Consider the following 14,440-nt stretch of genomic DNA (forward strand, 5'->3'; position numbering starts at 1 on the left):
CGTTCATATCTGAGAGCAGAGCCTTGGTCTCTGGGAAGATGAAATGCTCCTTTCCCCTTTATAATGTGACAAGGATAACAACATGCCTCCCTTCCATTCACTGAGCATTTATCAGTTGGTTACTATGCTCTAGAAAGGATGGTGTACTTAGGGATACAGATATAAAAAGGAGTAGCCCCTACTTTCCAAGAGCTTATATTTTGCTGAGAAAATAGCTCAGGGATTCTTAAACTTTGCTTGGGAATGTTGGCTCTAGGTTTTACATAGGGATGTTATCTCATTGTCATTTCCTTTAATGAAATTTTCTATTTCTGATTTGTTCACAGATCCATGAATTTTTTTAGGATTGTTATTTTCTCTAGATAATTTTTAATCCTTTCTTCAAACGCTTCATTAAATATAATTTTTATTGAATTATCAGTCAAAGACATAGTCAACATTTCCTGCTGTTCTGCATTTGTTTGTAAGGTTTTTACTGTTCTAATAAATAGGGAAGAGAAGGAAATAAATGTTTATATATGTGCCAGACTCTGCCACAAATATTACTTCATCTGATCTTCACAATCACTCTAGGAAGTAGGCACAGTTAATATTATCATTTTGAAGTTAAAGAAACTGAGAACATGAGAGGGTAAGTGACTTAGCCAGGATCACACAACTAGTATAAGCATCTGAGGCTGGATTTAAACTCAGGTTTTCTAAACTCCAAGTCCAGTTCTCTCTCTACTGTAACATCACTTACATCAAATGGTCTATTTTGGTAAAGGTGCCATACCCAGCTGAGAATAAGCATATTTCCAATCTTATTCAGTAATTGCCAGAAAAATACCATATCTAACTTTTCTAAAATTTTGTTCAGACCTTTACCTTCCTTCTTATTCATTTTTCCCCCCTTATATTTTCCAAGTCTGAAAGACGTACATTGAGATCTTCAACTATTAGAGTGTTACTGTCTCTCTCTATAAATTGACCTTTTCTTTATGTGTTTAGTTGTCATTTGATGCATATATAAGATCATAGGTTTATAGATTTGTAGCTGGAAGGGACCTTAAACGGCAGTGAATTAAACCCTTTCATTTTAGAGATGAGGAAAGTGAGGCTAAGTGACTTACCTGGTTGGTAAATGACTTTGGCAGGTTTTTGAACTCAGGTCTTCCTCATTTCAAGCCATACTGATATTAACTCATTGTCTGTGGTACCTTTAAGCATAATATAATTTGCTTATTTATGTCTCTTAGTTGTGTCTGAGAGTATGATTGTTCCCCTTGCTTTTCTGAGCTCATCTGAAATCTAATAGGTTTTGCTTCAGCTGCTTATGAACTGTCCATGAATCTTTATTTTTCACATGTGTTTCTTGTAAACAGTATATTGTTGGATTCTGCTTTCTCAGCTATTTTGCTGCTCTTGTTTATTTTTTTGTGTGAGTTCATACCATTCATATTAATGGGTATGACTCAATAACTATTTTCCACCATTCTGTACTTTTTTCCTTTCTTTGACCTTTCTAACCTGTTTCTTTATAAAAAAGAATGTGGCAAAAGAAAAGGAACATGATAAATTTTTGTAACACACAAAGTTATCCGACCTCATTCCTCTGCCCTTCATCTCTGCACCTAGTCCAAATCTTTTATCACGGTTCTTATACTTTATTTTTAAAAATTTTGATCACTGTTTACAATCTCCAAGGTTAAAATTTGTTTTGCTTATGACTATTCCCTCCCCATTTCTACCCTCTCTCTTAAATTTCCCCTTTTACTTCCTTACCTGTTTCCCCACTCAATTTACTGTATTTCTATACCAAAACATGTTTTTGTGTGTTCAGCTTTACTTTGCCCCATTTAAAGAAGAATTAGATTCATGAGATGGCTTCTTTCCCTATCCCTTTCTCCATGTTTGTCTTCCTTTCTCACGTTCCCCAGCTATGAGAAATAGCAAGTATTGCCTCCTTCATATATCTTTAATATATCTCCTTTCCCCTCCCTTTTCTTTAAAACCAACGATACTGACCAATCTACCTACCAGCCTTATTTTTTCCTTTCTTTACTCCTCTTTAACACTAGAATTTAGTGGTATTTTGAAGGGACACTTGTCACTTTTCCTTGTCACTATTAGAATGTGGCAAATATATAATTTAGCCCTTTCTCATTGTTTCCATGTATTTACCTTTTTAGGTTTCTCTTTTCTTGTGTGTTTGTTTTTCAGAGATTCTGCTCAGATCTTGTCTTTTCATTAGGAGTCCCTGAAAATCTTCTATTCTGTTAAAGATCTATTTTATTTTTAACCTGTAGGATTATGCTCAGCATTGAAAGGTAAGTTATTTTTGGTTTATAGTAGGACAGACCTGGAACAAGCTGGTCTGTAAATTCAGGTTCATTTTATTCAGGAATAAAATAAGACACTCAAACTTAAGTAGCTAACCAAAGGAGATCAATTTAGTCATTAAAGAATGGAGGCCTTGATTGGAATAGATGTGGCTGTCCTTCATCTTACCACAGAAATGAGCCTGATCCCCAGGACAGGATGTAGTAACTTGTGTGACTCTGGGACATTTATTTAGTACAAGTGGCATGCCTTAGGTGACCAGAAAGCCTTGTCAGTAGTGATTTGACTTGAGCCTTAGGGTCCTGGACCAGTCAAGTCTTCGTAACATCTTCCCTACTTGTTAGGAAAGGAACTAGCCTAGTCTGCATGGTGGGGGCCCCTGGTGTAGATATTACTCCTACCACATCTCATGCCTCTAGAAGATCTTTAGGGCCTTATCACCATTTAATTGATTTTAGGGCTCCTTTGCTGGACAACCCTAATCTTGTGAGACGCTGGTAATGGGGAGCACTGGAGGAGGGAAATAATACTGAAACAGAAAGATATCAAAAATTAAATCTTAAATATTCAATACCTTCCTGAAGTAGTGGCTGAATGTATAGAGATGAGAACAAAGACCAAAAATCCTGGGTTTTTCCTTTCCCCTTTGTTATGGACCTGGCCTTAAATGTCACTGATTTAGTCCATCTGATTAATGATGACAGACCTGTGCACTTCACAGAAGTCTCTTAATGTAAAGTGGTGATGATGAGTGGTACAATGTCGATGGTGACCCTTCAGCAGAATTACCAGTTCCTCTGTTGGGTCAGCCATCTGTAGCCATGTAACTGAGAGCTCGTTCCCTCTGGCAGTGCAGCCCGTCTGAACGCTGGTATTGATACTAATGCATCATGATGATGACGATAGCTAGTATTTACATAGCACCTATTATTTGTCAGACACCGTGCTGTGCTTTACACATGTTGTCTCGTTTGATTCTCTCAACCACTCTGGGAAGTAGGTGCTACTTATATCTTCAGTTTACAGTTAAGGAAACTGAGACAGACAGACATTAAATGACTTGCCCAGGGACACCTCTGCTAAGTGTCTGAGATGCGCAGTACTCTGTTGTGCCACCTTAATGCCTCCACTTGTGTTGTACTATCATCCCCTCAGTATTCCTTGGTTTGCCAGCCAACAGAGCTCCATAGTAGGGAGGATAGAACACAGTCTCTGTCCATTTAGAGCTCTTTGCTTAGGGGCTTTCTCCTGTCATGGGCTGGGTAAGCTCCCTTCCTTATCTTGATCCAAGTACTCAGGATTATTAAGTCATCTAGGTGATCACCTTTCTTCCAGAAACATTCACTACGTAATTTATGTAATGGCAGTTTCACCTCTCCTGTCATTTTAGAAAGCAGAGCATCTCCCAACAGCATCACCTCTTGGTCTCCCAAACCCTTTCTGGGGAGGAGTTGTCTGAATAATCCTAAAGGAAAGGATATTTTCCAGTTGAGAAGGATCTGAGTTTTTTCTTCTTGGTGGGTTATGGAGCCATCTGAGGGAACAGGGTCTTTAAGACCCAGGTAAATGTATCCTTGCAAAGAGGATTTCCAAGTTAGCTCTATTAGGCCACTCCTACATTAACTATTTTTTGTTTTCTCTTTTAAAAAATGTAATAGTATTTTATTTTTTCCTATTACATGTAAACACAATTTTCAGCATTAATTTCTTGGAAAGATTTTGAATTTCCAAATTTTTTCCCTCCCTGCCTCCTCTCCTCCCCCTTCCTCAGCATGGCAAGCAGTCTGATACAGGTTTTATATATATGCATTCATGTAAAACATTTTCACATTAGTCATGTTGTGAAAAAAGAAACAGAACAGAAGGAAAAATCCATGAAAAACACAAATATAGTATGCCTCGATCTGTGTTCAGACTTCATCAGTCCTTTCTCTAGGTGCGGACAGTAATTTCCATGGGGAGTCCCTTAGAATTGTCTGAGATCACTGTGTTGCTGAGAAGAGCTAAGTTATGAAAGTTACTCATCACGCAATGTTGCTGTTACTGCGTACAATGTTCACTTCACTCAGCATCAGTTCATTTAAGTCTTTCATAGTTTTTCTGAAATCTGCCTGCTCATCTTCCTTAGATCACAGTAGGATCCCATTGCATTCACATTCTACATCTTATTCAGCCATTCCCTAACTGATGGGCATCCTCTCAGTGTCCAGTGCTTTGTCACCACAAAAAGATGAGCTCGGTATCTTTTCTACAAAATGGTTCCTCTTGATTTCCTTGTTGATTGGCAGTGTTATAGCTCCCCTCATCTTCCGTGTTTGAAGCCTTGTGCTATCTTGGGACTTTTTTCTGTTCCTCATCTCTCGTGTCCAGACAGTTCCCAAAGCCAGTTTATTTTTTCATCTGCTCCTCCAGGCTCACCACTCCCAGGTCCTTAAGGACACCTGTCTGGACTCTTACCAGTCCAACATTGCCTTGCCTTGCCAAACTCTCCTCATTCCAGTCCACCCGCTGGCACATTTGTCTGCCTCATGGAGAAGGTTTTTATCACTCTTCTGCACAAACCCTTTCAGTGACTGCCCAGTGCCTACTAAGCAAAGCTCAGACTCTTTTTACTCCCTTTCACATGGTCTGCTCTAGTCCAGAGGCTCTTAGCCTTCTTTGTACACTACTCTGCTTGCTAGGGCAGTCTAGTAAGCCTATGAACCTCCTCTCAGAATGAGGTATTTAAATGCATAAAGTACACAGGATTACAAAAGAAACCAATCATGTTGAAATAGTTATCAAAATATTCAAGCAGGGGAGGGGCAGCTATGTGGCACAGTGGATAGAGCACAGGCCCTGTAATCAGGAGGACCTGAATTCAAATTCAGCCTCAGACACCTGATGTTTAGTACTGTGTGACTCTGGGCAAGTCACTTAATTCCGATTACCTTGACAAAAAAAAAATTAAAACAAATATAGACACCATAGATCGAGAAGCCCTAAATCTAGTTAAACATGAGAACTCATTATCATCTATATACAGCCTTTGTCCCCTGTTAGGACTATTTTTGTGCTTTCTTTATCCTGTTGCCTATGCCCTGAGAGACCTCTCCCCTTTCCCCTACCTCAGCATACCCACCGAATTCCTACCCATCCTTTAAAAACTCAAATGCTACTTCCTTCTGTAATGAACTCATACTACCTCCTTCTATGGCTGAATCTTCGAAGTTGGGAAGGAGATAAAGAAAAACTTGTTAAGCATTTACCATGTGCCGCTCGATGTGGTGAGTGCGGGCAGGACAAAAAAAGCCAAGGAGACATTCCCTGCCTTTGAGGGAGTTATCACTATAACCCACCGCACCTGTGAGGGCAGCCGCCGGAATGGTGAGGAGACATGGAGGCGGGGAGGGGGCCAGGGAGTGCCGGTGGTGCTCCTCAGACCAGGCAGGAGGCTGGAGACAGCCGGAAGGGAGCACCAGCGGGATTCACCGGCACGGACCTTCATGGATCTTTGTGCTGAAAGCTGTTCCAAGGTAAAAATGAAGACTCTCCCAGACTTGTCAACAGGACTTTGGAAAGGGCTGGGGCCTCCCTTAAGTCAAAATAAGATACCTTGGGAGACGCCATGGCCGTCGGGCTCCCTCGTGTTCTGCCCGGTGTTGCTCGAGTCGCTCCAAAGTTGTGGCCACATCACTGGGCGGGAGCCAGCGCAGGGGTGACCCCGATGGGGAGGGCCCGCGGGGGGAGTCGCACACGTGGCCCACTTTGGCTTATCCAGAGCTGCTGCAAATCTTCAGGACTTCAGTGCTTAAAGCCGCCCAGGTTCTCGCCGGAGCTGAGCCGGCCCCACGCGGCCCCGCGGGCATCTTCCGTACCCTCTTCCCTCCCCGTCCTCTAGGAGGAGCTGTTACCTCTTGTTACCTCCACGTGGTGTCCGCCTAGCCTGGTCCTGGTCTCCGCTAAAACTGGTCCTGAGCCAGGCCTTCCAGCCTCCTCCAATCCTCCTCCGCACAGGGCGCATGCGTACAAGAAGCTTTCTGAGCCAGGCGCGTTGTGATGACGTCACGCACAGCTGGTCTACGCCAAGCCTCTGCCTCTGGGAGCGAAGCGGAGGGGAAGGGCCACCATTTTCCTGCTGCTCAGGTTACTGTCTAAGCCCTTTCTAGTCAGCATGCCCTCCGACTCCGCTGTAGATGTAGTGATAGGTGAAGCGTGGTTCCTGGGCCACATTTGGTTTTACCACTTCATCTAAGAGATTTAACCCACTTAAAAAAGGTTTTTCCATTTATTTAGTTTTAGTTTTCAACATTCACTAGCATAAATTTTAAATTTTCTTCTTCCCCAAGACAGCCCGCAATCCTATACCGGCTCTACACGTACATTCCTGTTCAGCACATTTGCACATCACTCATGAGGCATAGAAAGTTCTAGGTAATGGGAGAAGCCATTAGAAGAAAACAAAATGAAGAAGAAAGTCGTGGCTTGGCTGCCTTTTCTGGGTGGGGATGGCGTTGTCCATCACGAGACCTTCCAGGTTGCTTTAGGTCCTTGCTCCCTGTGCGCCGTCCTCCCGTTCTGCCCCTTCACTCACCGTCAGTGCCTACAAGGCTCTCCAGGCTTCCCTTAAGTCTTCCTGTTCTTCATTTCCTCTAGCACAATAGCATCCCATTCCATCACATTGATATACCACAACTTGCGCAGCCATTCCCCGTAGATGGGCATCCCCTCAAGGTCCAGTTCTTGGCCACCACAAAGAGAGCTGCAGTAAAGATTTTTGTACATGTAGGTCCTTTCCCCAGTTTTATGATCTCTTTGGGAGACAGCTCTAGAGGCAGTATTGCTGGATCAAAGGGTTTGCACATTTTTAAAAAAATTTAATTAATTTGCTTTCAGTTTTCAACAATCACTTCCATAAGTCTTGAATTTTCTCCTCCCTCCCCGGGACAACATGCAATTCTTATTAAACACATTTTCACATTAGTTATATTGCATAGAAGAATTAAAACGAATGGGAGAAACCATGAGAAAAACCAAACCAAAACATAATGCAAGACAAGATAGTCCGCATCCTTCTTCATTCCCATAGTTCTTTCTCTGGAAGTGGATGGCATTTTGCCTCAACAGTCCTTTGGGAATGTTTTTGTCCTTGCATTACTGTGAAGGGCTTAGTCTATCACAAACAGTCTATATTGTGTATAATGTTCTCCTGGTTCTGCTCGCTTCATCAGCATCAGTTCATATAAGTCTTTCTAGGTTTTGTGAAATCCAACTTTGTCATTTCTTATAGCAAAATAGTATTCCATTACATTCATATACCACACTTTGTTCAGCCATTCCCTAGTCGATGGGCATCCCCTTGATTTCCAGTTCTTGGCCACTGCAAAAAAAAAATTAGTTCTTGGCTGTTACGTGGATCCTTTTCCCATTTTTATGATCTCTTTTGGATACAGCCCTAGAAGCTGCATTGCTGGGTCAACGGGTATGCACATTTTTAATAACCCTTTGTGCATAGTTCTAAATTACTCTCCAGAATGGTTGGATTAGCTCACAGCTCCACCAATAATGAGTTAGTGTTCCAGCTCTCCCACATCTTCTCCAGCATTTATCATCTTCCTGGTTTCTCATGTTAGCCAATCTGATAGGTATGATGTGGCACCTCAGATTTGTTTTGACTTATATAGCTAATCAATAGTGATTTAAAGCATTTTTTTATATGACTATAGATAGCTTTAATTTCTTCCTCTGAAAACTGCCTTTTCATATCTTTTGACCATTTATCAAATGGGAAATGACTTGTATTCTTGTAAATTTGACTCAGTTCTCTCTATATTTTAGAAATGAGGCCTTTATCACAGACATTAGTTGTAAAAATTCCCAGTTTTCTGCTTTCCTCCTAATCTTGGTTGTATTGGCTTGATCTATGCAAAAACTTTTCAATGTAGTCTAATCAAAATTATCCATTTTGCATTTCATAATGTTCTCTATCTCTTCTTTGGCCATAAATTCCTCAGATTCTCCATAAATCTGACAGTTAAACTATTCCTTACTCCCCTGATCTGTTTATAGTATCAGCCTTTATAGCTAAATTGTGTACCCATTTGGACTTTATTTTGGTATATGGTGTCAGACATTGGTCTACGTCCAGTTTCTGCTATGCTGTATTCCACTTTTCCGAGCAGTTTTTGTCAAATAGTGAGTTCTTATCTCAGAAGCTGGGGTCTTTGGGTTTATCAAACAGTAGAATGCTGTAATTATTGACTACTGTGTCTTGTGTATCTAACCTATTCCACTGATCTGCCCCTCCATTTCTTAGCAAATACCAAGTAATTTTATTGATTCCCACTTTATAATACAATTTAAGATCTGGTATGTCTAGGCCACCTTCCATAGCATTTCTTTCATTAATTCCCTTGATATTCTGGACCTTTTGTTCTTCCAGATGAATTTTGATATTATTTTTTCTAGCTCTAGAAAATATGTTTTTTTGTAGTTTGATTGGTATGGCACTGAATAAGTAGAATAACTTAGGTAGAATTGTTATTTTTATTATATTAACTCGGCCTACCCACGAGCAACAATGCTTTTCCAATTATTTACATCTGACTTTATGCGAAAAGTGTTTTGTAATTGTGTTCATGTAGTTCTTGGGTTTGTTTTGGTAGGTAGACTACCAAATATTTTATAATATCTGCATTAAATTTAAATGGAATTTCTCTTTCTATCTCTTGTTGTTGGGCTTTGTTAATAATATATAGAAATGCCCATGCTTTACGTGGGTTTATTTTATATCCTGCAACTTTGCTAAAGTTGTTTATTATTTCAAGTTGTTTTTTACTTGATTCTCTAAGTATATCATTGTATCATCTGCAAAGAGGGATGGCTTACTTTTTTCTTTGCCTGTTATAAATCCTTCAATTTATTCTCCTTCTCTTATTACTAAAGCTAACATTTCTAGTACCGTATTGAATAACAGTGGTGATAATGGACATCCTTGCTTTACCCCCTGATCTTATTGGAAATGCATCTAACTTATCCCCATTATATATACCGAACACTTGCTGAAGGTTTTAGGTAGATCCTACTTATGATTTTAAGGAAGACTCCATTTATTTCTTTGCTCTCTAATGTTTTTAATAAGACTGGGTGTTGTATTTTGTCACAAGTTTTTTCTGCATCTATTGCAATGCTCATATGGTTTCTATTAGTTTTGTTGTTGATATGATCAATTATGCTGATAGTTTCTCTAATATTGAACCAGCCCTGCATTCCTGGTATAAATCCTACCTGATCAAAGTGTATTATTCCTTTTATAAGTTGCTGTAATCTTTTTGCTAATATTTTATTTGAAATTTTTGCCTCTATATTCATTAAGGAAATTGGTCAATAATTTTCTTTCTCTGTTTTGGCTCTTCCTGGTTTAGGTATCAGTACCATATTTGTATCATAAAAAGAATTTGATAGGACTCCTCCAGTTTTCCAAATAGACCATATAATTAATTGTTCTTTAAATGTTTGATAGAATTCTCTTGTGTATCCATCTGGCCCTGGAAATTTTTTCTAGGGAGTTAATTGATGGCTGATTTAACCCATGTTCTAATGAAACCTCTGGGTCACAGACTGTCCTCCCCACCTTCAGCCCACTCGTACTATCTACCCTGTCCCTGTTATGCCCATTTTTATTTGTGATCTCTCTTTTTACAGCATACTCCCAAAAATAAAAGCTTCTCATCATGTGGTAAGAACAAAAGCCATGTTTCTAGCTGTTACGTGTGCTTGTCATTTCTCCATACTTTGGTAATCTGACATCTCTAGGTCTGTTAGTGGTCATAGTTTTTGAGTGTAATATATATGTTGAATATACACCTGATGAGGTGTTCTCTTTATCTTTACCTGAATCACTCAATGCTATTGTGATTCAATTCTGCCTCTATTGTCACAAAATATAAAAAGCTAGATTTGGCACGGGTCATTCTGGTTGTTACAGTTTGAGATTAGAATGAAATCAGAGAGTGGTTGCACATATAGAGTTTAACAAAAAGGTTTGCATGGCAAAGTTACTCACCAAAAAATGCAATACTTGACTGAGGTAGATGTGGGCCCCTGAAATGACTCCTTCACATTGCTATATAGAAATAAGTCTGGTCAGTAGAGAGGTGTACTATGATTTTTATGGCTCTATGATATCTGCCAAGTCTGAAGGGCACTGAATTTGTGTGACCTGGCCTAATTTATGCACTTGGGTGACTAATAAGCCTTGTCAGCAGTGACAGGACCTGAGCTGTTACCCTTTGAACCACTCAAGTTGTGGAGACAGCTTCTTTGTCCTTTGTGCTGAGTGGCAGGGTATCTGATAATTAATTATTTTTACCATGCAATTGTAAGCTGTTATTTTTTGCTTTTGAAATATTCTGATGTTTTCTCTTCTTTGTAGGAGTTGCATCTTTGTCTTATATTATCCTGTCTCTGGTTCTTTAGCACTTCAGTTTTTTTTCTTTCTGTACGTTTGATCTGGAAGCTCTGGATTTTAGTTAAGGCATTTCTGGGTGTATTCAGTTTGGGGTTTCTTTCAGGGAGTGGCTAATGTATTATGTCTATCTTCACTTTGCCCTCTGGTTCTCTTAGTTTTGGGCAGTTTAATGATTTCCTGAAATTTTAGTGTTTGTTTGTTTTGTTTTGTTTTTGGTCATAGTTTTCAGGGACTCTATTGATTCTTAATTTAGCTCTCCTTAACCTGTTTTCCAAATCACTTGTTTTTGGTAATAGATACCTTACATTTTCTTCTATTTTTTCACTCTTTTTTACTTTGTTCTAATATTTCTTATTGTCTAATGAAGTTGAGTTTTTATTATCTTTCTTACACCTTTTCAGGGTGTTTGTTACTTTCATAAGGATGTCTACCTGTTCCAAACTATTTATTCACTTTCTAGTTTTTTTGTGTGTGTCTCCAGAGCTCTTTTTAATTTTGCGTTTGTGTCTTTTTTCCTTGTATTCTTATAGTCCTTGTGGCCAATCTGTTCTTTTCTCTTAGACTCTACTTGTACTTGTTTACTTAATTTATTTATTTTCATCTCCTGGATTTACCTTTTGGACTTCTCTCCATCTGTAGGATTTTTTTTTATTATGTTTTGTGTTTTGTTCTGTTAAGTCATATCACTAGCTTCCTTTTCTGGATTAGGTCTTTGTGCTTGTGTCAGATTCTTATCTTCCTCCATACTCTTGTAGTTTTAGGGCCAATTATAGCTGTGAATTGTGTTTTTGTAACACTCTTTGGGGGACTGGTTAGTAGGCACTATGGCTTTCCTACTTTTATTCTTTTCTGTAGTTTGAATAGATGACTTTTTAATATAAAGAAATGACTTTATTATGGATGTGGATTTTGTGAGTAAAGTTGTTGATGCTAGAGCAAATCAAAACCAGAATCAGAAAGTTTAGGAACCAATAAGAATTTATTGAATTCACCAGCAAGGGAGACCCACCAGTGTGGGCAGAAACTCCTTGAAGGAACAAAAGGACATGGCTTATATAGGTTTTAATTAGGTAGGAGGTAGATTAGGTATGGGCTACTTCTTGATTGGATAGGGCTTGTTGCTGGGGGCTTAGGGGTAAGATTGGGGATCTGTAATAAGATTGGGGACCAGGAAAGGGTGGTCTTTAGATTAGCAGGTTCTTATAACCCAACCTAAAAGGTGGGACTGTTCAGAATATTTGCTGTTTCAGCAAAAAGGAAGGTTGCAGACCAGGACCATAACTGCAAAACAAACAAGGTCAGAGGCAAAATAGAGAAACTGCAGAAAAAATGGAATTATTTAGGTTTCTTGACTACCTACAGTTTTTACCTGGGTCCCAAGCTAAGAGTAAAGGTCATGATACACTTGTAGCTTACTTGCAGAGACAGTGTCTTTGATTAGCACACAATACACTGTAATACATACCCCATTCAAGAAAGAACTAGATGTGTATTCGATAATCCTGAAGTAGCTGAGCATTAAAAGAGCCACTCCTTATAAATATGACCAACCTCTTGCTGCCACCAAGGAGGTCTGTAGTAGGAGATATCTTTGGTTGAGCAGGATTGTGTTGGATGTTTTAGGAATCAGTGGCATTCAAGGATGTGGCGGTGGACTTCACCAGGGAAGAGTGGGGGCATCTGGGCCCTGCCCAGAGGGACTTATACAAAGAAGTGATGCTGGACATTTGTAGGAACCTCATCTCCCTGGGTAAGGACAACTTTTCTCTGTAACTCAGAATCTGCACATTCTGGGATGGGGAGGGAGGAATAGTCTCTGCAGTCTCAACTTGGAAGTTTCTCCAGTTCTTGGCTGACTCATTGGTATTCAGGCATATTCCATAAGATGTATAATATGAGGAGATCTCTAATCCCTTAGGACCAAGAGACACAGTGTTTCTGTTCTACTCCCTGTTCCCAGGTGAAAAGTGTTTGTTTGTACCACGGACAGGTTTCACAAGCTTCACAGTTCTGCCCCTGTGGCTGTGCCTTCCCTATTCTTTGTTCCACCAGGTCAGAGTTTGTCCCTTAATGCACCACAGCAGATTGCTGACGATTATGTAAGATGTATTACTTTTGAGACCCAATTCATTCTGTAATCCACTTTCCCATACTTGTGAACATCATGCACAGATAATCTTACTACAGCCCTCTGGATCTTCTTAGCCCACCTTTTTCCTGATAAGGGAAAGTGATAATACTTGTATTGAAAACTGACCTTTCTGAAGAGCTCTAAGGTTTGCCAAGTGCTTTTTGTACATTTTCTGATTTGATCATCACAACAGATGATGTAGATCTTCTTATCCCCATTTTGCAGACAAATGAACCAAGGCTTAGAGAGGTTAAGTGACATGTCCAAAGTCTCATAGTTATTAAGTGTCAGATGGAATCTGAACCTAGGTCTCTCCTGACTTCTGCTTTATCACATGTTTCTTCTTCTTGGCAGCTAGGTAGCAGATTGGATAGAGTGCTGGACTGGAAATTGGGATGACTTGAGTTCAAATCCTGCCTCAGACACTTACAAGTCACTTGACTTCTCTTGACCTCAGTTTCCTTATCTGTAAAATAGGCATAATAGCATCTACCTCACAGGTTGCTGTGAGGATCAAATGAAGCAGCATGTGTAAAGAGCTGTGCAAACCTTATAGCCGTATGTAAATGCTAGCTATTAGGAAGGGCGTAGACTTGAATTCTGAGATAACTGTACAAAATACTTTCCCACATCGTTTTCCATAAGCAGGGCTTCCAGTTTCCAAACCAGATGTGACCTTCCAGTTGAAGAGAGGAGAAGCACTATGGATGCCAAACAGAAAAGACTCCAGCGACACCTGTCTGGGTGAGTAGGTGAAAACCAGGCAGATAGAAGTCACAACTGAGCCCCCACATTTAAGGGGGAAAAGTCCTTTTGCAATATCGGTCTGGTAGTATTGTCTCCCAGGCTTTTGGAGATTGAGTCTTGAGATTCTCCCCTGTGTACTTCTTTCTACTTCTGTGTATCTATCTTCACATCAAGTAACCATAGATTCACAAAATGTTAGATCTGAAAGATACTGAGATGTCATCTAGTCCAACTCCCTCATTTTAGAGGTGAGAAAACAGACCGAGAAAAGTGAAATGACTCATCTGAGGTCCACAAGCTAAGGAGCTTATATTCTGATTGGGGAAGACAACATATAAAAGAAATCTGAAAAAAGGAGTTGAGGGTACAGGAGAAAGTTGTATATGGGAGAATGTAGAGAACGAAGTCTGGGGAGAGTCGTCAGTAGAACCAGAAGAATGAAGGAGTGAACCTGGTCAGCTGAACACTTCTTTTAAATGGTGGTTGTGGGAGGAACTGACCATTTGGAGGAAGAGATTGTAGGAGTGGAGGGATCTTCCAGGGTGAGAAAACTTCTAGGGAATGGGGGAGAAAGGAACCCAGCATCAGGAGAAGAGTGAAAGAGCGGAAAATGTTTTTTAAGATTATCTTTGACTATGTAACAATAGCAGCCTACTTTGAACTTTAGAAGGCATTTTACTTTTAAAAACTGCAAGATTTGAGAGTTGGAAGAGATCTTAGAGATCATTTGTCCAACTGTACCTGAAGAGGAATACTATCTATCACATCCCACAAATACTAATCCAGTTTTC

General features: G+C 39.8%; 1 protein-coding gene across 12 annotated transcripts in view; it reads left to right on the forward strand.

Annotated features, from left to right (window-relative positions):
• Positions 1-14,440, forward strand: part of LOC140503269 (homeobox protein otx5-B-like) — a 67,623-nt gene that overhangs the window by 6,859 nt on the left and 46,324 nt on the right. For 3 of the 12 annotated variants that reach the window (XM_072607085.1, XM_072607084.1, XM_072607086.1), the window contains exons 3-4: positions 2,203-2,309; positions 13,551-13,646. The exons of 1 other annotated variant lie outside the window; for it this stretch is intronic. In XM_072607085.1, coding sequence (XP_072463186.1) covers positions 2,293-2,309; positions 13,551-13,646 — 113 coding nt within the window. In that variant the 5' untranslated portion in view covers positions 2,203-2,292. Of the gene's footprint in view, positions 1-2,202; positions 2,310-5,434; positions 6,448-12,394; positions 12,522-13,547; positions 13,647-14,440 lie in introns of those variants that run through there. 8 more of the 12 variants (XM_072607087.1, XM_072607090.1, XM_072607091.1 and 5 more) reach the window with 7 other exon arrangements.

Source organism: Notamacropus eugenii, chromosome 5 (assembly GCF_028372415.1).
Source record: "Notamacropus eugenii isolate mMacEug1 chromosome 5, mMacEug1.pri_v2, whole genome shotgun sequence".
NCBI lineage: Eukaryota > Metazoa > Chordata > Mammalia > Diprotodontia > Macropodidae > Notamacropus > Notamacropus eugenii.